The following is a 25,913-nucleotide window of genomic DNA, read 5'->3' as shown; positions in this document are numbered from 1 at the left end:
TATTTGCGCTCGAGCAGCGAACGTGGCAGCAAGCAAAAACAAAGCAAAGCAAAGCAAAGCAAAGCAAACCCAAAATCAAAATCAAACTCAAACGGAAAAGCAAAAGCAAAAGCAAAAACTCAGCAAGTGCTAGACGAAATCGAAGCGAAGCGAAGCGAGCAAAACAGAAATCTGGCCAAAACAGTCGAAGCCAGAAAGTTGAAAAGATAGTTCGTCAAGTGCTCACAATAATAAATTTAATTTTAATTTCAATTTCAATTATCAGAGGAAACGACTCTAAGCCAAGTTAATTAAATTGAGAAAATTGATAATTGTTTAGCGAGCTACGCGCTTTCATTTTCGTTTTCAAACTAAATAAACGCAATCAAAAGATCGCGCGGCAGCCGCTTAAAGAAAATATAAAACCAGCGCAGATTCAAGCACAAACGAAGTGGTTAAATGTGAAATTGTCATTGGAAAACAGTTAGACAAGCATTTGTGTGTGTGTGTGTGTGTAGGGGGGCGTTTGCGCAATTGTGAATTGCTCGAAAAATCACTTTTCAATATCGAATCCAATTTTTATGGTCAAGTGCCTGCGTCTGGCCATTGTGCAACTGCCAGCCAACCCAGCCACTTAACCTTAACAATCATTATTTGGCAATAAGACATTTGGCACAATCATTTCATTCAAGTGTGCCCAAGTACGCCAAATCGAACTTTTACCGTACAAACGAAAGCAAAGCAACAACAACAACAACAACAACTGGACTCAACGAACCCACGCGGCGCTTAACTCGAGTAGCAGCAGCAGCAGCAGCCAAAGACAAAACAGCACAAGAAGAAGAAGTAGCGGAAGAGGAGGAGAAAGAAGCAGCAGGAGACAGCTGAGACGAACAAAAATAGTGCAAAATGGTTGAGAAGACAGGTGAGTGCAAGTCGGAGTCAAGACTGAAGACTGAACGAATGATTCGGGGAAATTTCAATTGTTTGCATGCACGAATACATATGTACCTATGCATGTGTGGTGTGTGCGTGTGTGAAGGTTAGCGGAATCGAAAAGTGTGCGAATTTGAAACGTGCGTGGAATATATTGTGCACAATTTGCATGAATTTGGCAACTGAGTACAAAATACAAAGAATTAGAAAGTACTTGCACTTAATAAAAACTCATGTCAAATATGCTTAAGCTGCACTCAGTTGAAACTTTAAACTGCAGGTTTTAATTTAACGTTAGTTACAAATTTGGCGAAGCGAATTAAACTGTTTAATCGAATTGTACGCTTGTCAACTGCATTTAGCGGAATATTCTCTTTGTTTCCTAACAAAAGAAGTTTAATAACAAACAGCATAATAAATCATTTTACAAAACTTTAATGAAAATAAATTAAAAATAAATTTGATTATTTCAAGCTTTTTTTTTTTAATGTGCATCCAATTAAATTTCATTTATGTTTCGCAATAACTTTAAGATTCTGCTGTCAGGAGAAAATGCAAATTTATATTTAGCAGGCACACATTTTTCTTATCTTAAGTTAAGCGATTGAGTTGAAATATAAGCCAATACTTAAGAGACTTTAAGCTTGCTGATAAATTGTAATTTTAACATGGATATTATAATTCGCAAGGAACAGGATCGATGCACCCCAATGTGGAACTTTCTAAAGCAGGGTAATCCTAAAAGTCTTTGCAAAGTTTGCTCTTAAATTCCCTTTTAGAAACTGTAATACGCATATAACAGGATCGATGCATGCTAATAGGGAAATTCTAAGGAACTTATTTCGAAGTTCGCTGATAAATTGGTAATTCGATATGAAAATTATAATTAGGAAAGAGCAGCGTCACTTAGCCTAATGTCGAACTTTCTGGAGTAGGAAAATTGTGAGGGAATTATTTTGAAGTTTGCTGATAAATTGGTAATTCGATATGAAAATTATAATTAGGAAAGAGCAGGATCACTTAGCCTAATGTGGGACATTCTGGAGTAGGGAAATTCTAAGGGAATTACTTTGAAGTTCGATATGTAAATAATAATTGGCAAAGAGCATGATCGATACACCCTAATGTGGCACTTTCTAGAGTAGAGAAATGTGTGTTGCGCGCGTCGTCAAACTAATTTCAGTAACTATTTAAAAACTGAAATATCATCTTTGCCCATTTAATCAAATATGCATGTCTTTTGCATATGAGCTTGTGTGTGTGTGTGTGTGTTTTTTTTTTTGTCTCTTTATCAATAACCAAATAATTGCTTTTCAATTTCAATTTTCATCGCCGCAACATGACGGCAATTGGTCGCCAGTTTTGTTTTGTCGTGTTGGGTTTGCTTCCGTGGCAGGCAGCAGGCAGTTAGGTTTGATTTGTGCTTCTGAACTGAAAGTTTTCATGACACAGCGCCACAAAAAGACATCGATACATCTGGACGCAAGCACAGGCGACACAACATTAACGCCAGCTATTTAGGCGATGATGACTTCCTCGACAAAGGCTGACAATAAAACCATAAAACCATTAAAGCAATCAAAGAAACAGTTAGGCAAATTTGCCAACAAGTGAATGAACTGCAATTTCAAAATATTGCACAGACAGATAATGATGTCAATCTAATGGCTCGTACCTATTGATTATTATTATGGCTCAAATTTCGAAGAATTTGTTAGAAACGACAGCATAGCTGGCAGCTTGTTTGCGCTGGGTTAAAAGCAACGCGAACTGGCGTCATGTTCACGGCGATAAGAACTGAAAATAAAACAAATATATTTGCCGCACTAATTAATTTTCGACGCGACCAAAGCTAAGGCAATTGTCGTGCCCCACAATATTGAAATTCTTCGAGCAGCTAATTAATGTATCTGTTATTGTTTCAACAGTTGTCCAAAAAGCGCGCGAGCTCAACACAAACCCAATATTTATATTTGGTTTAAAGATCAGCTGAGCAGGTTGTGCACTCCGCTTTATGGAGCTGCTAAAAGGCCCCGACATAGGCCTGCTCAGCGCGAAGCCTCAGCTCAGTGCCTGACCTTGGCAGTGAATACACAGTGGAAGTAATTGATCTTCGCAGTTATTAGCGGCGTGTGAAGCACGGCGGGCAGATTTTATATAAATTGTGGCAATGCCAAAAACGTGTTTGTAATTTCTCTTCTGGCTGCAACTAAATATTTTTATGGCGACAAGCGCGCCTTGACCGTCTGTCGCATAATTCATGCTGTGAAACTGCACATAGATGGCAGTCGGAAGTCGAGGCGGCTTTTTGCGTAGTAGCTGCAACTAAGTATGCTTCCCACTAAATGTAATCGTGCCCGTAGTTGACAGTCTTCTCAATGACATCACGGCGAAATTGTAAGCAAATGCGAATTTAAATAATGCTTATTAGCCTGATCGCTGCTAAATCTGAGTCGCTGCCAATGGAAGATTATCGAGTTATGGCTGCAGCGCCTCGGGCTGCGATAGGCGCCAGTTCGCTGTGGGCCGAGATATCAACGGGATATCAACGTGTTATTAATGAACGCAGCTTATAATTAAGTTAATAATCTGGCAAGCGGATTGATCAGAGCTTGCAACAAACTTCTGTTTGCCATGGAAACTTTTTGCTTGCGTGACACTGAGTAAATGGCATTAGCTAAATGGTTTTCAAACTTATTAAGTATCTCTTGACGTAGTCTTATTGCCATATTCAACGGAAATGCATAGCTATGTACATAGAATAGGAACAGCTCTCGACAATGGGATAAGTAATAAAGTAGGGAAGAAATTACCAGCTGCCTGTTGGACAACGAAATTATCTTTAATTTTTCACATTTCATAATGTGGGAACTTTTTGTCGAGGTAAGGTTATATAATTCAGAGCTGGGTATTGATTGTGTCTTCTTAGAGTTTTGGAAATCATTAGCTAATGATTTAATAATAGCAATAACAATGAAATTCCTGGATTCGCTTATGCATCAAATTCCTTAAACCTTAAATTGCGGTCTATTTGTTTATTTGACGAAGTCCCGCAGTGAGAATTGGTGCTGATTTATTGGCAGAGTAATCGTGCCCGCTTTAAGACATAAATTAGCAGGCCATAAAACACACCTCCCGCATAGCCCAGACCCAAACCCCAGCCCGAGCTGGCTAATTAATGAATTTATAACAATATTTATGGCTGATCTGAGTTTTTGAGCAGAGCGAACAGGTTTTTGCACTAACTGTGAAGAACTGCGCTTTGATTGTTGCTGTCTTCATAAAATCATCACCTATTCGAGGCGAACGCAGGGAAAGGGTTCGCAGCGAAATTAATAATGGGATTAAATTGATTAATTGTCATTAGACAGGAGGTAAACACGCGCCTTTTGTTTAACTTTACGCTCTTTTGTTTGCATCGTAATTACAACTGCCAAAAGCCAAGTCAAATCTAATGGTTAAGTCAAACGAGTGACAGGCAGATGAGCGCGTGTGTGTGTGTGCGTGTGTGCCAAAAACTTGAATAAAACATTAACAAACATATGAGAGACCATATGTAAATTGGCAAGTTATGCGATTTTTGCGTGTCTACGGCTTATAAATGAGCCGCTTCTTCTATTAACCTTTTCAGAACTTGCCATTTGGCATAATGAACTCACCAGCAGCTGGGGTTAAGGGCGAAGCCAGTCACATTGCTTATACGCAGCGTGGTGCGTTCATATCCAAGAATACGCAGGCAAGACCACGCCCCAAATGAACAGTGATTTCTTACAGGATTTGGGTGTGGCTCATCGCAACCACACCACACCCACACACAAAGTCCGACCAAGCCTTTGACTTGACTCCTATCGAGGTGTGTATCTGTCCATCTGACACGTGTGCCCAGCCGCGCCCTCGTCTTTGCCTTGGCTGTGCCTGCTGGTCAAGGCTGACCATGGGCCAGCACCATGTCGTGTCTTGCTGCACAACATCCTTTTTGGCAGCCCTGACTTTACGAGCTCAGGATGTGGCCGCCCGTTGCAGCGGAAGTGCACAAGAACTGCGAACTGCAAATGCAGCGGCCATAAATTTATAAACATTTTGTGGCACTTGGCGTGTCTGCAGAGCTGGCATATAATTATAATGCCCTCCCGAAGGCCTTGCGTAACTGAACAATCGGAGCAAGCTCTCATCTAAATTCTTGCTGGCCTTGTCGCTGGCCTTTATCTTATCAGCCTACACTCTAATGCTCGCAGTGCTCATAAATTGTTCAGACGCGGCGGGCACATGAAAGTCGGACACAATGAAGATCGTATCTGGCTGGCGCTGTGACTCACAATAGGAACTCTACAATAGCTGGCTGTTATACTTACTAGAGGTGTTTGCCCAGTAACTAGAGCCCAATCTGGTGTGGGACTTCGCTGGTTGTCAATCAAAATAACACATTTCCTTAGTGTGAAACATTGTGGTGTATTTTGTTGGGACTTTCCACATGTTATAGTATAAATCACAATTGAGCTAAATAACTGCATTTCTATATATCTCCGCCTAGCTAAACTGGAAACACATTAAACAGTGTTTAAATAGCGTAAAACATTTAAGATTTAAATTTTTAATTTCCATCAAAACAACATTTCAAACTACCCTCGCGCCTTTTTGGCGTGCAACACACTCAAGTATAGTCCGCAGTATGCAATGAAATTTCCTTTCTAGGCCACAGCTTTACCGTTAGCCGGCCAAGAGACGTTAACGTAAATTATATGGACGGAGGTAAGCCTCCAAATAGAATCGCTTGGCCAACTTGCTGTCCAAGCCAAAGCAGCTCCATTGATGCCCCATTTCTGATAGCGAAAGTGCGCGGCAGCCAGAGGCACAACATAAGTACCAGTGCGAGTATGAGTGTGAGTGCGAGTGTGAGTGTGAGTGTGAGTACTCGTATGAGTGTGACCTTGACATTAGAAGTGAATCGTGTTGTGTTGCAAATACTACAAGTGTATTCCTATGAATTCATTCATATGCCATCCACAGCAACAACAAGATTTCAATCTATCTAAGTAAATTACATGGCTGAGCTCGACTAAGAAATACCCTGTACGCTATAAATATATCCGTTAAAATTCCCACTTGCTAGAACTACATCTTTCATCTGTGCATACTACAACCTAGCAAATAATATTCTCTCTTATCTATGTTATAAGTACAGGGTATTTTAAAAAAATGAAGATTTCTACCTGGCATTGTTGCTGTTCAATCCGTACACGGAAGCGGCTATGATGGAGTTTTCTACCCGCTTTGCATTTCAATTTTGTGTGCCGCAGATCTGTCTTTGAGTACTTCGGGTACTCGATTACCCGGCTACTCGTTATTTGTTATTTGTTATTCGGCCCAAATTGGGTTACATGTGCAGACTGCGAAGTTCCAGAGTGCCGTTAGACGAGTTACACATGCCTCCGGAATGTGCGCTAACTGACGCTAGGGGGCGTGGCTGCTGCTGCCGTCCGCCGTTGACATTTCGCAATTAAAAATAAATGTTATTTGTATTTGATAGGAACTTGTTCTTGTGATGCGCACTCGCTAATTAATGTTTATGTTGCTGTCGTGTTCAGCTCTGTCGATACGGTTCTGGCCTCGGCTGGGAAGTGTTATTATGGCAAGTGGAGAAATGGCTGAGATTAGACAAACACCTGCCCGAAGAAGACAATAAGGAAAGCCGTGTATATAATTTGTTAATTGGATCAATTAAATGCCTTTTAAACAATGCTCACAATTAATGTGCTGTCTTTAAGCAAAAATCAAATAAAATAAAATCCATTAGATACAATCAACAATCGACTTTAGCTCTAGCCTTGCCTTGTGATCCACTCAATGCCTTGTCGTCACGCCCTCAGCGAAGAAACGAAAAATGAGAGAGAGAAGAAACACCTTGCCATGTTTTTATTTGATATTTTTTATTTGTTTTGTCCAATTGCCGTTTATTGTGTGTAATGTTTTTTGTCTTGAATCTTATTTTTTGCAACAATTATTAATGTGCTGGCAGCAACAATAATTCATTTGCTTTGTCATTTCGTAGACCCATTTTCGTAGCCCACAGCTCGCCGATCTCTGCTCAATGGCAGCGATAGCGACCACTTAAGCCGAATTCTGCGAACATGAGATACTCATTTCCAAGCCATGGCCAAGGATGTAAAAAACCTAATCAATAGCTCTGATCTTTGATCTGCGCACGGCTCCACACTCGAGTTAAGACAGTGCCGGAAGGTTGGACTGTATCCATCTCTCTTTATTGCATGCCATCGCGCCCAATAAAAAAGTTGTCCATAATGCAACGACATTGTGCGGCAATTTAGATTAGACCAGTCGTCGTCTGAGCCAAGTTGATAAGAAAAGCCACAGAAGTGGACTCTTGAATTCAGTTAGTTCTGATAAAGTTGTCGATTGGCAACAATTGGCTGCGTATCTTTATGAATATTTTTAAAGGCAGTCATAAACAGGGCTTAGCTACCTATTTGAACTAACAACTGGTAAATGTTATTTTATAAATATTGCCTTTTTCCCAGTATTTAAGTTGACCTATTTCTGGACTGATTACATCTAATATATATTAGACTCGTGCTCTTAATATCTTAGCAATAACAATTGAGAAATTTCCTATTTGATAACCACAAAGGTTCCGAACTTAACTGCTATCCAATTTTGGGATATTTTTCTATTGATGAGTCTTATAAAGTATTTTTGCAAGAATATAGGTGTTTCTATTTAAAAGAAATTTTAAATTGGTTACGTAATATGAGAAGCTATTCAGGTCTTTATCGATTGCGACAAAGATTTCATTTAATTTTAGAAGTTTTAGCCAGCTTAGCAGACTGAGAAGAAACGTTTTTCATAATTCGAAATATTTATTGTTATTAGCTTATCAGGCAATGGCTACCAATATGGCGACGGGCCAGATTAGGGCCCGAAGCATGTGAATTTGAAGCCATCAATTATAAATTGTGATTCAGTCAGTTCGGGGTAATAAAAGCTCGAGGAATGTAAGCCTCGACGAGCCCATCGACAACGGTGACATGTGCTTGGTCTAAATATAGCAGCAGTTGCTATTTGCGCAATCATTCAAGTGATTGCGCTGCTAATATAAAGGGAAATATATTAGCGGAGACTCCCGTAAAAAGTGACATAGACATGGACTTGAACAAGGACAGCTGGCAACTGGCAACAACAACAATTAGCTGCGTTTCAGCTCAAATGCATTTTTATATTCATTTCCATTTTCATTTTAATTTTAATTTCGTTTTCGATTTTCATTTGGAAGTTCGGCTCGAGCCACACAAACGGCTTGCTAAGGTTTCATTGAACTTGAGCTGTGATTCTGGGAACCTCGCGAAATGATTAATTGACTAGCTTTGGTGCGATCGGGCGCCGTTATGGATAGAGCTATTAATGATGCGCTGCATTGCATTAGTATAACATGGATTGATTGATTGATTGACTGACTGACTGATTGATTGTCGCACACATTAACAGCACTTGTTTTGCCTGAATGCGAGTCTCGCCTGCCTCGCAGCCGTTCGATTTGCTGCTGATTTGTTATTGTTGCCACCGACGGCAGCCACAGCAGCAGCCGCAGCAGGCACAGCAGCCGCAACTACTTCTCGATTTGCATAAACAAATCGCGCTGTGGCAGTCGCTTAGCATACAATGAGCAGAGCGCGAAACGAACAAATGTCCAATGCAAATAAACCATAAATTTTGGCTTATGCTAATTGCAGGCTTAGATTGCGATGCTTGTCAACAAGCTGATCTCGTTTCTTTGAAAATTATTTATGATTGTTTCCACTTCAATCTCAATCTCGATCTCAATCTGAATCTGAATAATTTCCATCATCTGTGGGCGTCGAGCCAAACTGTGCAGTACAACAAGAATTTTGATCACATGATATGATTGCATTTTGATATAAATACGATCTGCAGACAGGTTTGAGAATCAAATAAATAGGTTAATTATATAGCAGGTTTGGCACTTAGCTATGCCATAAAACGGATTTAAAGTTTGACTCCATTGTGACCTTAAAAATTGTACGCAGGGATTTACAAGTTATCTCTGTACTTGAACTAATAGTTATAATGCCTAGAAGCTTACGTATTCCAATAATATTTCATTCTGTTCTTGAGCTAACCAAAGAAAACACGTCAAAATCAAAATTTAAATGATACGATCTTTTATCGCATATTTGATTGACTTTGATTAGTTTAGCTTAGTTTCCCACCTTCCTATATTCAATTTCCCATCCCACAGCGATTACATCTAAACAGATTTCGTATTCCGAGCACGTTCCGCTGCATTCTAATCTTGTCTATGCCACGACGATTCTCATATAGGATTGCAATGCGATATGTCCGTCACATGCCCAATGAATCTGAATGAAATGTGAGTCAAGCGTTTCCATTGTAAGTATACCCTGTACCCATAGGAATGGCTGAAAGGGATATTGTTTTGTGCTAATGTAAGAAAGCCTCTTCGAGCACATAAACTATGTATATACTTGATCAGGATTTAGCAAATGTCGATAAATATAGATTTTCAGAAAAGGTTTCTTAAGCAAATATTTATGTATGCTAGACACAGTGTAATAGTATGATTTTCTTCGTTGATTTAACTTATGTTCGGGTTGCCTTTTTATTTTTAACAACACGTCTTCTTACTGCTAGTACTGTAGAGAGACTGCCTTCCACTTCTTCTCTGCAGCCGCTTTTCTTTATCGATATTTACTTATCGTACTGTTATAATTAACATAGATAGTGACACTATAATACCCTGGCTAGGGTTACCAATGATGCTCTTATCCTATTACAACTCGGCCATCCTGACAAAGAGAGCTCCCGATCTCTGTCTTTTATATGTGTATCTATCTTTATAACTAATGCTTATTGCCTATTTTCGCATCCAATGCTTAAAGTTTTGGCTATTCCAGATACCAACGTACGGGTTGCGAGATAATTGAAAGCCTTCTACATCCTTTAACAAGTATCTATCATTTTTTAAAATCTTTTCTATACTATAAGGCCCTTTATATCTTGGTATTAACTTTTTTGAAACTCCTGGTGTGCTATCAAAATTTTTTACCATGACATAGTCACCTATTTTATATTCTACTGATACTTTCTTCTTTTTATTAATCCGCTCTTCATTTCTGATTTGAGCTTCTTTTTGATATATTTCTCCACTCTTTCTTATATTTTCTAAATTTCTTTTATCACACGTGTTCACCTGTGTAAACTCTTCTAATTTTTCTTTTAATTCATCAACAACTTTTCCTTTCTGTTGTAATCCGAATAACATTTCGCTTGGAAATTTCTTTATGCTTTTGTGTTGTGTGTTGTTTATTGCATATTCAACATTTTCTATAATAACATCCCAATGTAAACCATTTTCTGGCTCCGCCATTTTTGCCATCATCGGACCCAAGTCCCTATTCAACCTTTCCACCTGACCATTTGCTTGCGGACAACCCGTTGCTATTTTAATATGCGTTACTCCCTCATTTTTTAAAAATTCATCAAACTCTTTTGCAGTAAAACAACTCCCTCTGTCCGATACAATGAACTTAGGTCTACTATACGCTCTGAAATAATCTTTTAATGCCTTAATCGCTTCTTTCGTACTTGTTGTCTTTGCTGTATATAGTCTAACAAATTTTGAAAATCCGTCAACCACCGCCAATATATATTTATTAGCCCTTCCTGCATTAATTGGTCCATAATGGTCTATATGGATCATCTCCCACGGTTTGTTTCCTTTCGGTATGCTATGTAATAGTCCTTCACTCTTACCCGTCTTGGGGGCGAAGGCAATGCATTTTAAACAATTCCCTATATGCTTTATTGCTTTTTCCTTAATATATGGGAACCAGTAACTCTTTCCAATGGCATCGATCATCTTATCTCTCCCAGCATGTCCCAACTCATCATGATATTTGTAAAGTACATGTTCTTCCATATCCTTTGGTACATAAAAAACTAATCTGCCATCATTTGTTTTTCTGTAAATGACCCCATTTCTCATTTCGAATAGCTTGTGCTCTTCTTTTTCTAACATCTTTCTAATATCTACCAGTTTGTCATCTTTGCTTTGGCAAATAACTAAATTGTCCTCAAAACTATTGGATTCAATAACTAAAATGTCCTCATAACATCTGCTTAAACGCATCCACATGTTGCATTTGCTTGCCCGATCTATGCACTAACTCAAAATCGTAATTTTGTAGTTCTAACGCCCATCTAGCAATTCTCGGATTTAAATCTATTTTGTTAAGCGTTAAAGTTAAAGAGTTGCAATCTGTCATTATTTTAAATCGTTTTCCCTGTAGATATATACGAAATCTGCGTAATGCGTAAATGATGGCTAGCGTTTCTAACTCAAAACTATGATATTTAGACTCTACTTCGGTTGTTCTTTTAGAAAAATAAAAAATCGGGTGTAATTTCCTATCTTCTTTTTTTTGAAATAAAACAGCCCCAAATCCCACTGCGCTGGCATCACAATGTAGTTCTATTTCTTCTTTGTAATTATATATTGATAGTACTGGCGCCTCTAACAATTTATCTTTTAACATATTAAAACACTTAAACTCCTCTTCTCCAAACTTGAATTTCTTATCTTTTTTCAATAAATCATATAAGGGTTTAGCTAATATAGAAAAGTTTAAAATGAACCTCCTGAAGTAGGAGCATAACCCTAGGAAACTTTGTACTCCCTGAATTTTGTTTGGTATTGGAAAGGATTTAACCGCTTCTAACCCTTTTTCATCAGCCCTAACGCCTTTACTATCCACCACAAATCCTAAATATTTAACGCTGCTTTTAAAAAATTCACACTTATCTAATTTCAACTCTAATTTGTTTTGCACCAGTCTTATAAACACTTCCTTTAAGGTCTCCATGTGTTCCTTTATGTTTGTACTTGCTATCATAATATCATCCATGTAAACAATTACCTTATTATCTTTTATCATATCACAAAATATGTTATTAACAAATCTTTGAAATACATGTGGCGCAGTTTTTAAACCCATGGGCATCCTAAGAAATTCATATTGTCCTAAAGGGGTAACAAATGAAGTGTATTTAATAGATTGCTCATTAACAAAAACATGAAAATACCCGTTTTTTAGATCCAACTTTGAAAATACTGTTTTTCCGCATAGTCTGTCTAATAAATCGTCGATCAATGGTAGCGGGTAGTTGTCTCTACATATAATTTTGTTCAGTCTTCTAAAATCAATACATAACCTCATGTCTCCAGTTTTTTTCTTCACTAGTACTATAGGTGATGCATACTCTGAACAACTTGGCCTAATGATTCCATCTTTTAAATAGTCGTCTAATAATTCTTGCAACTTTTCTTTTTCCATATAAGATAACCGCCTAGGTGTACAATTAAATACTTTGTCGTTTTCTAATCTTATGCTTAACTCATGTCTTAATTTTGGCTGATTTGGCCTTTTCGCTTTTACATAAGTATTTTCAAATAAATTTTCAAATTCACACTTTGTGCTGTAATCAATATCTTCACTTAAAATATATATATTTTCTCTTTTGTTAGAATCTTCCCAACTTATTGTTAAGATATCCTTCTCAAAATTCTCTTCTAACACTCCCATGATTTCGCTATTCACTGGCGCTTCATTAACATGATTATTAATTTTAACTGCACTGTTTCCTATATCTTCTATAATCACTTTTTCAATCCCGGTTTGATTATAGATAATTTCATCACTAACAACTTCTTCACTATCAGGTTCGAGCTTAAGCTCTCCATAACTAACTATCTCATCACTAACAGTTTCGATCCCAATCACTTCATTTCTAACTATTTCACCACTAATTATTTTATTTCTAACTATCTCATCACTACCAACTTTATCACCAAGCGTTTCCGGACTAACAATTTTCTCACTAACTAATTCATCACTAACAGTTTCATTACTGACTATTTCCTTATTAACGATTTTATCATTTAACAATATAGTTTCATTTTGCTCGTGTTTGATATCTTCATCGTCCACTTTTTTTTGTTTTTCTTTGTAGCTTGTAGCTATGATATCATTTTTACCATTATTCTGGTGATCAACTTTATGCCCGTTCACAATTTTTAATGTTCTTAAATCAATATTTAAACCAAAAGAATCCATAAAATCTCTACCAAGCACAGCGTCATACCTCATAGACTCATTTGCCACAATTATAACATTAAAATAAACATTTATTAACTTTTTCTTCATAAAACATAAAATTTTTCCAAAATTTTTCAATTTACTTTCATTTAAACCTACATACGAATTTGCATCTGGCATACGCTTTACTTTTAATGGCACAAACTTTTCCTTTAAAAATGAAATAGGGCTGCCAGAGTCTATAAGGCATTCTGCAATTATTGATTTGTTAAATGAGTTACTAAAATGAATTCTTAAGTATCTTACATATTTGTTTTCCATATCATACTTTTTATTTGGACATCCTGCTATTAAATGATCCTTTGAGCCGCACGCATAGCAAGATCCTGCCTCCCGTTTGGGCTTTAAACAATCTTTGGCCCAATGGCCCTTAACATTGCAATTGTAGCAACGTTGTTGTTTGTCCGCCTGTGCTTCCTGTGCAGTTTGTTTCACTACATGGTTTCGTACCCGTTTAATTGGCAACTTTATAGCTGCAAACGCACGTAAAATTTGAGCCGGATTGGTAAAGCAATGCATACTAGCTTGAGTGCGCAAGTTTTCGCAAGGTATGCCTCGAATAATACCCTCCATTAACTCCTCTACATCAATGTTGATGTCCTGTGCCAATATGCTTTTTTCGCTAAAATATGTGGCGAACACCTCATCTGGTTTCCAAACCCGATCCTCGAACTTCTGTCGTAGTTCCGACTTCGAAAATCCTCCCCCGAAGGCCAAAACCAATTGATTTAGCATCTCGTCAATCGGAGCAATGATGCGCATAGGGTCTGCATGCAACCACTTCAAAGCACCGCCTTTCAATTTGCTTATACAAAGCAAGTGCTGTTGCATATCATTTAGTCTGTAGATCTTGGCCACATTGAAGAATTGCATTACCCATTTACGCACCTCACTTTCTCCAGTAAATTCTAATAAAATTTCCTTGGCTAACATCATCGCTCCAGTTTGGATGCAATTATTTAAGTTGCCTCCGACAGCGTTGCCACTTTCGTCGATCCTTCCAGCTGCCCCAGCGTTGCCCGCTGCACCAGCGTGATCAGCTGCACCAGCGTTGCCATCCGTTCCAGTGTAATCAGCTGCACCAGCGTTGCCATCCGTCGACCGTGGTCTTTCTTCAGTGTGACCATCCTCTAGCTGCAATAAATCGCCGACTTCACTTTCTTGCTCTCCCCCGTCGCTCCCGCCGATGTGCGAGTTGCGGTTCACCGTTACTTGAAATTCTTCTAGGAATTTTCGAGACGCTTCAATTTCGAGACGCATCAATTTCAGCATCTCGGCGCCATTTGCTATTTCGTCACGCTGTTGTTGCATTATGTTTTGCAACTCATTTTGAGCCTCAATTGTCTGTTCCTTGTTACGTTGAACTTCAAGTTCCTTTGCAGCATCGTCTCGGATGTCCACTGGTACCTTATTTAATCTCGCCATCAGCTCAGTTTTGGTACCCTCTGTTGGCAAATTTAGTAATGCCAACCAACTTTTCAATGTCGCTATTGACACGTCATTTATATTTATATTTTCCATTTTGTTGTGTTTTTTTTTTTTTTTCTGAGTCAATCCCACTTCTGATATTGTAATAGTATGATTTTCTTCGTTGATTTAACTTATGTTCGGGTTGCCTTTTTATTTTTAACAACACGTCTTCTTACTGCTAGTACTGTAGAGAGACTGCCTTCCACTTCTTCTCTGCAGCCGCTTTTCTTTATCGATATTTACTTATCGTACTGTTATAATTAACATAGATAGTGACACTATAATACCCTGGCTAGGGTTACCAATGATGCTCTTATCCTATTACAACAGTTTACTTGGTGTGCAGGTTCTTGTAGAGTATAGAATATTCTACTTCTTGGATAGCTCCCCCCATTTTGCTCGAACTATTGAGTATCTTAAGGACCTAGCGAGAATCGGACTATAAGAAGCTGTGTCTAGGGTATCTCCTAGTCGAGCAGTCGCAACTCTGGCAGTCTTGTGATTTTTGTTGTTGTTTTCGTAAGCTCGCGGCACGTTGCCAATTGTTTTACGATGCGTCTTAGGGAGCTGCACTGGTTGAGCTGTCGGGCAAACAAACAGCCAAATGCCAACTGCCGTGTTAACTGTTTGTCTGGTAAGCGGCTCGGACTATGTAATTTTATTTTTTTATTTTTATTTTTTGTACAGCCCCCCTTCCAGTCCAGAAATGGCGCTATGCCGTGCTCGTTATCGTCATGGAGGCGTGAGCAAAGGTGGAGATAATTGGCGTATTAAGTGAAGTGTGCGGACTCGTTGATAACATCGCTTATCAGAGCAGGGAACACTTAGCCAAGTGACTGGGCTGCCAAAGGTGGGCTTATTTACATGCGGATTATGAACATTCTTATGAACCTGGGCTCAAGTTGCGTAAGACAAGGCGACAAGAAGTTCGAGTTGAGAAGAATCAAAATAAATGCATATATATATAAGGCGTATTTCTTCATACAACTACAGGTTTACTGATAAGAATTATAAAAAGCGCGTGGAACGTGCTAATTCGGATAGTTGGGATATTGTTGGCTTCGTTAAATAAATTACCGCCAGGCAATTCCCGTCGGGCCCTTAGGCATGCCAGTGGGAACGTGCTAATGCGGATAATTGGGATATTTTTGTCAATAAGCTTCGTTGAATACAAATATCTATTTACTTAACAATAAGCAACTCAGAGCAGACAATAAATCAGCTATGAAAGATGCTTTAAGCATTTCATTTATTTTTATTGGACAGCAATATTCAAAATAACTTACCTAAAGTGTGCCCGCATTGGGCGCACTTCAGTGCTGCTCAATTCATTTACATTGTAATTGCAAATGAGGCGTCAATAATATTTGCTTAAACAAATTAATTGACACCTGCCGATTAGCATTGGCCTTAAATAAACACCAATGAATGGAGAAACAGCAAATGAGGAAATAATGTGCGGAGTGCGATCGAGCTAATTAATTAATCAAACGGTGTGAAATTATCAATGGATTACGAAAACTGGCAGCACATGAGTTTTCACACGACAACCGAAGGGAAGCTAGAAAACATGCTCAGCTGTATTGATAGTAAACAGAGAGTTTGACAGGAGCTACTGTTATTCAATAATCTGTCCTACTTGTCTCTGCCAAACATAGTATAGTGTTGTGTAGCGTTCAGTTTAGTGTTTAGTGTTCAGTGTTGTTGTTGTTGTTGTCTACTAACGTAAACTAAAAGACAGAGAGAAGTACGAAAATCTTTCTATTCGAATGTGACAGTCATAGTAAACGGATATGCTCGTCAGAAGGAATTTTGTTGTGATAACAACGACGCGTAACTTTCAGTACTTGCACTGCAGCATGCCTTGTGGTAGGGCAGACAATTTCTGTACTATATATACCAACAGTTGAGCTTCTATGGAGTCCGTCCGTCCGTCCGTATGTATGAACGCAAGGATCTTAGAACCTATAAGAGCTAGAGACTTGAAATTATATGTAGGTGCTCCTAGTGCCTGCGCAGATCGATTTTGTTTCCTATAATCGATAACTTACTCCGTTTCCAAGCAATCGATAAAAATCGATATCGATATCCTCTTTTTTGGGCAATTTTGGTAAATAATAAGAGCTAGAGTCCCCAAACTTGACATATAGCTTCTAAAATAGAATATATATATGCATTTGATGTTGGAAGAAGAGGGTATTCAGGGTATTCCCTAGTCGGGAGTTCCCGACTAGAACCTTTTACTTGTTTTTTTTTTTTCGTATATTTAAGACAGCGCTTTTGCAGTCCAAAAGATAAATTAAAATAATTGCTGCTAGAGCTAGAACACATAAACATTTGCGCCTTTGTTTATGTTTCCATTCAAAGCAATCGTTAAAGTCTTACAGCCTTTTCCCATCTCAAATATGTTCACATACAAGATTATAGTTAAGCAGCGCTAATGTGTTTGAAGCACAGAGTACTTAAATTAATGTTAAGGAAATTAAACAAAGCTCAAAAATTGTGCTGGCGAGAAGGCAAAAAAGAACTGTTCGTTCAAGGTCTGAGCTTGCGAAATGCTTACATATTTTCTAACCAATTAATTATTAATAATTTTTAAGAATAAACTATTTAAATGAATATAGCTGCAAAGAGCTCCAACTGTAGGCCAAGACTTAAAATTGATTTTCTTTTTACACGATTTGCTGATTTTTGATAACTTATTTCTTATGTCTGATTTCTGATTTCTGATCGCTGATTGATTATGTTTGTCGATGCATGAGTAATTTAATAATTAATTAGAGTTCAGCATGTGCTGGGCGAGTTTTGAGTCAATGCATTATTAATGCGGTGCGTTTCTTTACAGACATATCGAAAATCGTTGGCGTTGACGACATCGCAAAGAACAAGAACATCTGGCGCATGCTGCTCGGCGAGCTGGTGGGCACATTTTTCTTAATATTCATTGGCGTTGGCAGCACGGCGATCGGAAGCGCGACAGTGCCACAGATAGCGTTCACCTTTGGCTTGACGGTGGCCACGCTGGCCCAGGTAACTAACCACAACCCTCTACTCGCACTCAGATTGCCATCAGAGTTTAGTTTTGGGCCAATACTCAATAGCTCCAATAGCCAACACCGAGTATCGAGCGCTTTAGCTGGTCAATAGAAATAGCAAATCATGCGTTCAAGGACACGCCACCGCCGCGTTACACTTTCGGCCGGGCCAAAACTCATTCACAGATCGCAGCCACTGGCAATTGCACTCGCATTTTGGGCAAGACATTGGCATTTAAAAGCCGACCGCAAACGACAAACAGCAAACGGCAAACTTTGGGCTAACAACAAACGCATAAAAACGGCAATCGAATGCGGCGCAGTCGTCGTCGCGTTGGCTGCGTGCGAATGTTATTTACAAGACTGACAGATTTACAGACGCACACATAACCGATTCAGATACAATTCGAGCTCGAGCTGCAGATACACAGATACACAGATACACAACTATAGATTCAGCTGTGGTCATTAGCGGCGGCGCACGCTGCGTATGAGTAACGCGCCACGATTTTGAGTCCAAATACGAGTACGAGTATGAATGCGAATGCGAATGTGAATGTGAATGTGAATAATAAATGCGCACTCGCTGCAAAAGCGTCTGCGTCGGCAATTAACATTAATCAACACGCAAAATATGCAATTAGATTATTATGCGTTTAATTACGTTATGCCTTTTCATGTTGTTCTTGTTGTTGTTCTTGTTGTTTTATGAATTTTAAACGCTGCTCGATTTTGAATTAAATTTACGACAACATATAACAAAACTGTGCCCGAGGCAATACGCATCCCCTCCATTAAACTGGTCGAGACGGTTGTTCTCTGATCTCAGCCCGAAAAGATCTGCGATCGATTCGCAATTGCTTAATTAAGAGTCCGAGTTGGATGGAGTTGAAGGTTTGTAATCAATCATTGATTCAGGTGATAGGTTCTGTTTATTGACAACAAAAATAAGACTAATTCATTGACTGTGAAGGAATCAAAATTGAAACATTTTGAAAAATTTCCCTATGAAGAAATATGAAAGAACATAGCCGAATAGCAAAGAAATCAACAGGTAAATATCGAAGACTTAAACCAATTCGTTTATATTCCAACCAAGAAAGGAAATCCTGAATGAAATTTTACATATTGCAAAACTTAGTTTATAGCATATTCATGTTTAAGCTTAGTCGGCCAAAAAGTATATATGGGCTTTGGCATTTTGCAGGCGTAACAGAGATTACGAAAAACTGCTGTGCATAGGCCAGACACGTGTGTCCACAGCTAATGCTGCCAGGTAATTGATCGCCACACGAATGCATCTTCGACAATGCAGTCAGATTTCCACACTTTCGCCGCTTGGCGGTATCATCAGCGATTAGTAACAAATTAGTTTCGATTGGCCAATGCAGGCGAGCGACTGGTGAAAGACAGTCACGAGTCTGTGGCACGTTCGAGTGTTACGAAAACCGATCAGCATTTCGGCAATTAGTTGCAGTTGCACTTGCAACAATGACGTGTGGCACGAGACTCCGATTCGGTCTACTGGACTCTGCGGTCGACCGATTTCCAAATATGACCAGCACTATGACGACAATTTTCAGCTGGTTCGAACACTATTTTTACAAGCCCGCAACAAATGAGAAACGTGCTAATTACCAGTTTACCATTTATTGCCGTCTGTGCAAAGGAAAAACAATTTCAAATAAAATATACTCTGAGTTGTTCCGGCATACTTATTCGCCTGTTGCTGTTCTTGCATGGGAAAAACTTATTAATTAATAATCTGCGAATCTGAAAATATTTACATCAGAAGTAATTAATAATAATAAATGAGCGATAATGATAATAATGAATGATTTAATATTGAATAATGCACCTTCACTGATAACGAATGAGTTGATAATTAATAATGAGAGCTATAGTTTTTCTCTAGCTAAGATTGCAACCGTCGTCAAATTCCCCTTCGTTTGGTTGGGACTTTTGGGATATTCAGCTTTAAGATATTAAGAGTCTCCAATGAGCAGCCCTCTAATGGGATCTTACAGGGCTTAAATTGAGACAGCTTCTGATGATAATCTAATGAAAAATGTACAATTATTTAATTTAATATGTATATCCACTTTGATGCGGTACGTTTTATAAATCCCATTCTCTGCGATATCATCGAATGAGCTCGTCAGAGAAAACAACAACAACAACAAGAGCAGTATTTGTATGCAGTTTGCATTGCTTTGTCTGAGACGATCGTTTGACAAGCTGCCAAAAGGAAGTGGGGCAGAAAGAAAATGCAAATAGCAATAATATTAAGTACTATAAGCACAACAATAGCGCACAATAGCAACAACAAGCCGTAGAAATGCAAACATGCGACGATTTACTGACGCTACAACATTTGATTTTAATCGCAATTACTCGTAATTCCATATAAATATATATATATATATATATATATATAGATATACTATATGTTTGTTATATAAGTGTTGGACCTGCTGCGGCTAGCAGATGGGGAAAATTCCAACGTTGATTTTTATGCGGGCCAAGACGCCAAACGAACGCAAAGAAATAATCATAAATTTCGAGTGCCGGCAGTTGCTGTTGTTGAGTTTAATCAGATGCACGGCTCGCAATTAGGGATTGGCTCTTTGATTTACGGGCATTATTAGGCGACACACACACACTAAAATTGTGGGGGGGGGGGGGGGGGGGGGGGAATAGAACATGCTGCAGGCTGTCTCAAAGATGACTTCCCAAACTTAGTCAAGAGATTGAAAGGCCAATGCGAACTATTCAACTCGAAGTCAAAGTCGAAAAAACCTCCAGCGCCAATCAAGGTGCAACATGCAAGATCAATAAAAAAGCTAGTGTGTGTGTGTGTGTGTGTGTGTGTGTGTGTGTCTTAATTATGCGAGCAAAAGCAATAACAACATGGGCTACAAAATTGTGCGTGCACCATTCACGTTTTCAATTCAGAAATCAAACGATCCGCAAAACTGCACCGAAATAAACCAAAATGGCAAAGTCAACAACTAGCCGCAGCCGCAGCCGCAGCTCGAGCCTAAATCACCTCGCTTTGGACCAATGCTCGGCTTTTGGCTACAACGAACTTGAAACGCACAGCAACAATCACCAACAACAACAACAACAACAACAACTGCGACTAAAACAGCAACAACAACAGCCACAGTTGCAGTTGCAGAAAAGCAGAACGAAACAAACAAGTTAACATTCAATTTAACTAAAAAGCCATAAAATATGATTTAAGCGCAAATGTCGCGCAACAACAACAACAAATACAACAATAACAACAACAACAAGAGAAATACGCGCAGACATTCGTGCGCCGCCGCTGCGCATGCGTAAGCCTCGATCTATGCGATCGTTATCTCCATCTCTATATCTCTTTCATGGGTCCAGCTGCGACAGCTCGAACTGAACAGCGTTAGAAAGAGACAGAGACAGTGACAGAGACAGAGATAGAGGCAGCTAGTGCGAATTGATCGCTACAATCAATTTTGTGGAAAACAACAAACCTATACTGGGGTACTTTTAAATATCGTTCAAGCATTTTTTTACCCCACCAATCATTAACCCCCTCGCGCTAATTCTCACAAAATTTAAATAATAAAATGGTTAGTTGATTTCTGATATTTAATGCCAGTAGTTATTGTAATGTAAAACTAAATCCTACACAGCTTTTGTTCGATCTCATAACGATGTTGAACTAACTAACTTATATTTACCTAGGAATACTCAGATGCGAGTTCTTTGTCGTAAATAGCTCCCATCTCGCCCGTACCTCCCATCTCCCTCGTCCGCGTCATAGAGTACTTGTTGATGTTGCCCCGAGTGCAGACAGATTGCAGTCAACCGGCGTGATTCTCACGCATTTGACGCATGTTCTTGGTGCATACGTAAATCATATTAGTTAATGATAGGTTTGTGTGCCCCATCGAGTGGCGAGTGGCTTGCCACGAATCATGCGCAAAACCTCATGAGTCAGTCGCAAGTCGCAAGTCGCAAGTGAGGTAAACAAGCGAGTTGCGTTCTAAAAACAGATCTGATCGATGTGGCAGGCACAGGTTTTGTGGGCCGTCATCGCCGTCATCGCTCTTGATGAGCGAGGTGCGACTGGCAGCGCATTATTCACACGCAGAGCAACAACAAAAGCACATTTGATGAAGAGAAAAACCATCAAATAAATTGCAATGCGTGCGTACGCCAAATGCCAAGCAGCCGATGCAGATTCGTTGCCGGGCGTAACTCAAAGATTGCATCTGTATCTAAAACTGTTCGAACTGTTCGGCTTGAACTTGCTCTTTGCTCTGGCGCTGTAATTAGCGACGTGGAGCAGCAAGTGGCCAGCGGCCACCCCAGCCTCCAATCGCCTCCATTCGCCTCCAGTTGTCGCCGCTTGCGCATTTATTAATTAAACGCGAAACGCAAACACCCGACATTGGCCATGTGTGCACTTGAGTAGAGCCAAAGCCAGGCCGAATCCAAAATCGAAATCAAAATCCACATCCAAATCGCAGCGAACCGAAATCAGCTAAAGATATGGGGCTACATAGAAGCCTGCACATCGGCCTTGGTCGGCCTCCGACGCGTTTCGACGTGCTGCGTTTTCATTCATAAGACGAGTGTGAGTGCGAGTGCGAGTGCGAGTGCTATTAGTTCGAGTGTGAGTACTCACTCGCCGCCGGAGTGGCAATTTGTTTTATTTGATTGCTGAATTCGGTTCTAAGCGAACCACTTCAATGCTGGCTGACTGTGATGACTCAACAGAATGCGAAACACTTTTACTTTCAGCCGCAGTTAACCCTTCGGGTTTGAACTTTAAAGCCAACGGCATCGATCCAGTGAGATGGAAATCGGAATAGTCTTTGGCTACGACTGCACTCGACTGCATCTCAGCTCTGACAAATTGCTTGTATCCGCTCAGACAACAACTGCGACTGCGACTGCGATTGTGCAATAGCCAAAATGCAGACTCCGTGGCCAAAAGGGTAAACATTACCCAACCCAGAAACGCGACTCACTTGCCAAACGGCGATGACGTCAAGTGCGAAGCTAGCCGAAAACTTGACATTTGATGCCTGAGATCTGACTGAGATCTAAAGAAACTGTATCTGAGAAACAATCTGAAATTATGTGTGATTTCCAATTATATGATCATGGATTCCTACTATTCTTTGTATCCAAGCGCATCCTCCGATCGACAATGTAAGCGCGCTGATGAATGCTTTGAGATTTATTATCGCCACGACAGTTAACATTATTAAGCCTTACTTAGTATAGAAATGATTTAAATACGAGCTGAACTTGATTTCCAGCCGCAACATTTATGACCCCGTTCGAGACTGTAATTAACAGATTTCATTTGGCGATGTTGTTTACAATCTCATCTTGTCCATTTGCTACTATTGGCTATAATAAAGATTTCAGTAAATACGTGCATTGTTTTTGTTTATAAACAAACCGTGTCAGATCCGAATGGAATTTAAATATACATACATGTAGATATGGACTTGACCACAAATTCGCATACACCTCACGCACGATTATTTTATTATTAGTAGGATGACAAACTCTTATGCGTATATTGACATCACACAAAGAACAAACGAGTTCGAGAGCGGGTTATAGTGATAACAGGAGCAGGGCAGATACTAAAGTGAACGTATGACTAGAGCTTAGTCTTATTAGATTGCCAATGTTATATGTTAATTATGAGAATCGCAAAGTAGGGCGCTATTTAATAAACTGTGTGGGCAGTTAACGCATAAGTGACTGTGTTCGGTATAGAAAACTGCCCTCAAATGAGTTGGTTTTCCATGATTCTTCCATGTTTAACAAATGCATGTGTCCGTGCTTGTGTCCTTACAGGGCCTGGGCCACATCAGCGGATGCCACATCAATCCGGCTGTAACAATCGGTTTCCTGGTCGTCGGCGAGATGAGCATCCTGAAGGCTCTCTTCTACATCATTGTGCAGTGCGTGGGCGCCATTGCCGGGGCAGCTGTCATCAAGGTGGCTCTCAGTGGACTGGCCCCCAGTGGACTGGGTGTTTCCTCCTATGACGCCTCGCTGAATGTCGGGCAGGTGGTGCTGATCGAGGCTCTGATCACCTTCATTCTGGTGTTCGTGGTCAAAGCGGTGTCGGATCCAGGTCGCCAGGACATCAAGGGCTCGGCACCCCTGGCCGTAGGCCTCTCCATTGCAGCTGGTCATCTCTGTGCGGTAGGTGAACCGAGCAGCTGAATGTTCCGATCTCAGGCAAATACAACTTTTGTTCTTGTTCCCGCAGATTAAGCTCAGTGGCGCCAGCATGAATCCAGCACGCTCCTTGGGGCCATCCGTTGTCCAGAGCATGTGGGCCGACCACTGGGTCTACTGGGCGGGCCCCATTGCGGGCGCCATTGTGGCCGCTCTCATCTACAGGTTCGTCTTTAAGGTGCGCAAGAGCGACGACGAGGCCAATTCGTATGACTTCTAAGATATTTTATCCGCGTATTCCGCCCTCACACCTTCTCGCTTGGGGAAAAACCCACATCCTTGTTGTTGTACGTGTGTGTATTGTGTGTAGATGCTTATTCGTATTCGTCTCATTCAGAAATGTGCTGACATTCTATCGGAACGATCGCACAATTCACAAGCCACTTAGATTAGCCGGGCAAAAGCCGCACAATACAAATTATACAATTTTTATTTGTTGAAAAATAAAAATCGCTTCGTTTTAGTCGTACTAACACCTAAAATATTGAGTATTCTATGTTTGTAGCTTAAGATACATTTAATTCGCATGTTTATCGAAACCAATTAGATGCAGCACAAATTCGTGCCTCGAAACGCAGTTTGCTAAACCGAATTCCACATTATTTGTTAAAATTGTTATTGTCCAATTCATAATTATCGAGCACAAATAAACGTATTTGATAAATGACAATTGTATGTGTAATAAAAAAAAAAACTATAAAAATATTTGTACAGTGTTTCATTTAAGGCTTTCTAAATAAATATTTATAATAATGTGTAATTTTCTTAACCCAGGATGGCTCTTCAATAGCTTCAGATGCTCACAAGATCCATATGTCTATTGTGAAATCTGATTAATGTTGTATTTAAGTGGAAAAGTTTTTCCTTTTTATGAATATCAACGCCACAGAACTTTTCCTTATATAGTAACAGGTAATATATGAAACAAGTTTTTGTTTATAGTTAATTCAAATTATACAGTTTATCATTTATTCATTTATTTATCAACATTTATATCATCAACAAGTAAACAATTTCTTAAACATTGTTTTATTTATAGACGCATTATACATTAGAGAAAACAAATATTGCATAATTGTATAAAAAATCGAAAAAGCTCTTGTGTAGAATAAGAGAACAACGTTTTTGTTAAGTGACTCTTAGAATATATGAAAATCCGTTCAATCGAAACGATATTATCCTAATAGGGTTCTGCATTTCCTTCTCCAGTTCGTATAAACCTAAAGCCAATGATTCCAGAGAGAGGAGTTAATTTTCCTTGCTTATTGTTTTTTTTTTTCGCAAAAAATGTAGATTTAGAATGCAACGAATCTGTGAAGAGCGTACTCCCTAGAGTAAGTGAATGCATATTTAAATATATTTGCAATTTTAATATTCATTAATTTTAATATTTGAATATTCAATAATATTCATTAATCACATATATTGCATACTTCTTGGCGTGATATAGAATTCCAACTTTCCACTGTCAGATTATATTCGGAGTAATCACAATATGTTGCATACTTTCAGGCAATCACGGGATATTTATATTTCTGGTCTGGCGAAGGGAAATTTTGCCCTAAAAACTCTTGTCTCATTTATGTTACAAAAATGTTTCCATTCCAAAGAAAATACTTCTCTTAGATTTTAATAATGCCAGGCTCAACTGTAGACGACTGTATGTACTTTATATATTGCAAATGGTAAGCAAAATGTGATTGTGACCTTTGCAGTTCATTCGCAATGCATAAAATGTAAATGTCCCTTGATGGGATTACGTGCTAATTGAAGTTCAATAGCAGTTCGATTTGCATACGAGGCTTATTGCATTGCATTCATTCATTTATTCGGTATATTATTGAAAGCAAAAGTTCTTTGCGTCATCAGCTGGCATTATGCATGCAACAACAACAACAACAACAGAAAGCTAAATATTAACTCTATTGAAAACGCGACAGTAAATATGTTACAAGGTAAGTCGCGCACGCGTGCTCATCCACCCGCAGGTAAGCAATTCAAGCGGTACTCGCTTGTGGGTTTCACT

General features: G+C 39.2%; 2 protein-coding genes across 4 annotated transcripts; one reads left to right on the top strand and one right to left on the bottom strand.

Moving 5' to 3' along the window:
• Positions 1–24,592, top strand: Drip (aquaporin homolog protein drip). Its single transcript, XM_002050102.4, has 4 exons — positions 1–904; positions 17,440–17,624; positions 23,498–23,851; positions 23,919–24,592. Exons 1-4 carry the CDS (start codon positions 889–891, stop codon positions 24,105–24,107), a joined length of 744 nt encoding a protein of 247 aa, XP_002050138.2. The 5' UTR covers positions 1–888; the 3' UTR covers positions 24,108–24,592.
• On the bottom strand, positions 9,409–14,897 carry LOC138911323 (uncharacterized). Of its 3 annotated transcripts, XM_070209665.1 has the most exons (3): positions 14,013–14,897; positions 13,393–13,946; positions 9,409–13,315 (listed from the first exon to the last, which is right to left on the bottom strand). In XM_070209665.1, exons 1-3 carry the CDS (start codon positions 14,643–14,645, stop codon positions 13,210–13,212), a joined length of 1,293 nt encoding a protein of 430 aa, XP_070065766.1. In that variant the 5' UTR covers positions 14,646–14,897; the 3' UTR covers positions 9,409–13,209. The 3 variants fall into 3 exon arrangements, with proteins under 3 accessions (XP_070065766.1, XP_070065765.1, XP_070065767.1); XM_070209664.1 differs by having other exon boundaries at positions 13,393–14,896; XM_070209666.1 differs by having other exon boundaries at positions 13,371–14,892.
• Positions 24,593–25,913: the final 1,321 nt, after the last annotated feature.

Source organism: Drosophila virilis, chromosome 5 (genome assembly GCF_030788295.1).
Source record: "Drosophila virilis strain 15010-1051.87 chromosome 5, Dvir_AGI_RSII-ME, whole genome shotgun sequence".
NCBI lineage: Eukaryota > Metazoa > Arthropoda > Insecta > Diptera > Drosophilidae > Drosophila > Drosophila virilis.
This window is presented reverse-complemented; position numbering and strand designations above follow the sequence as displayed.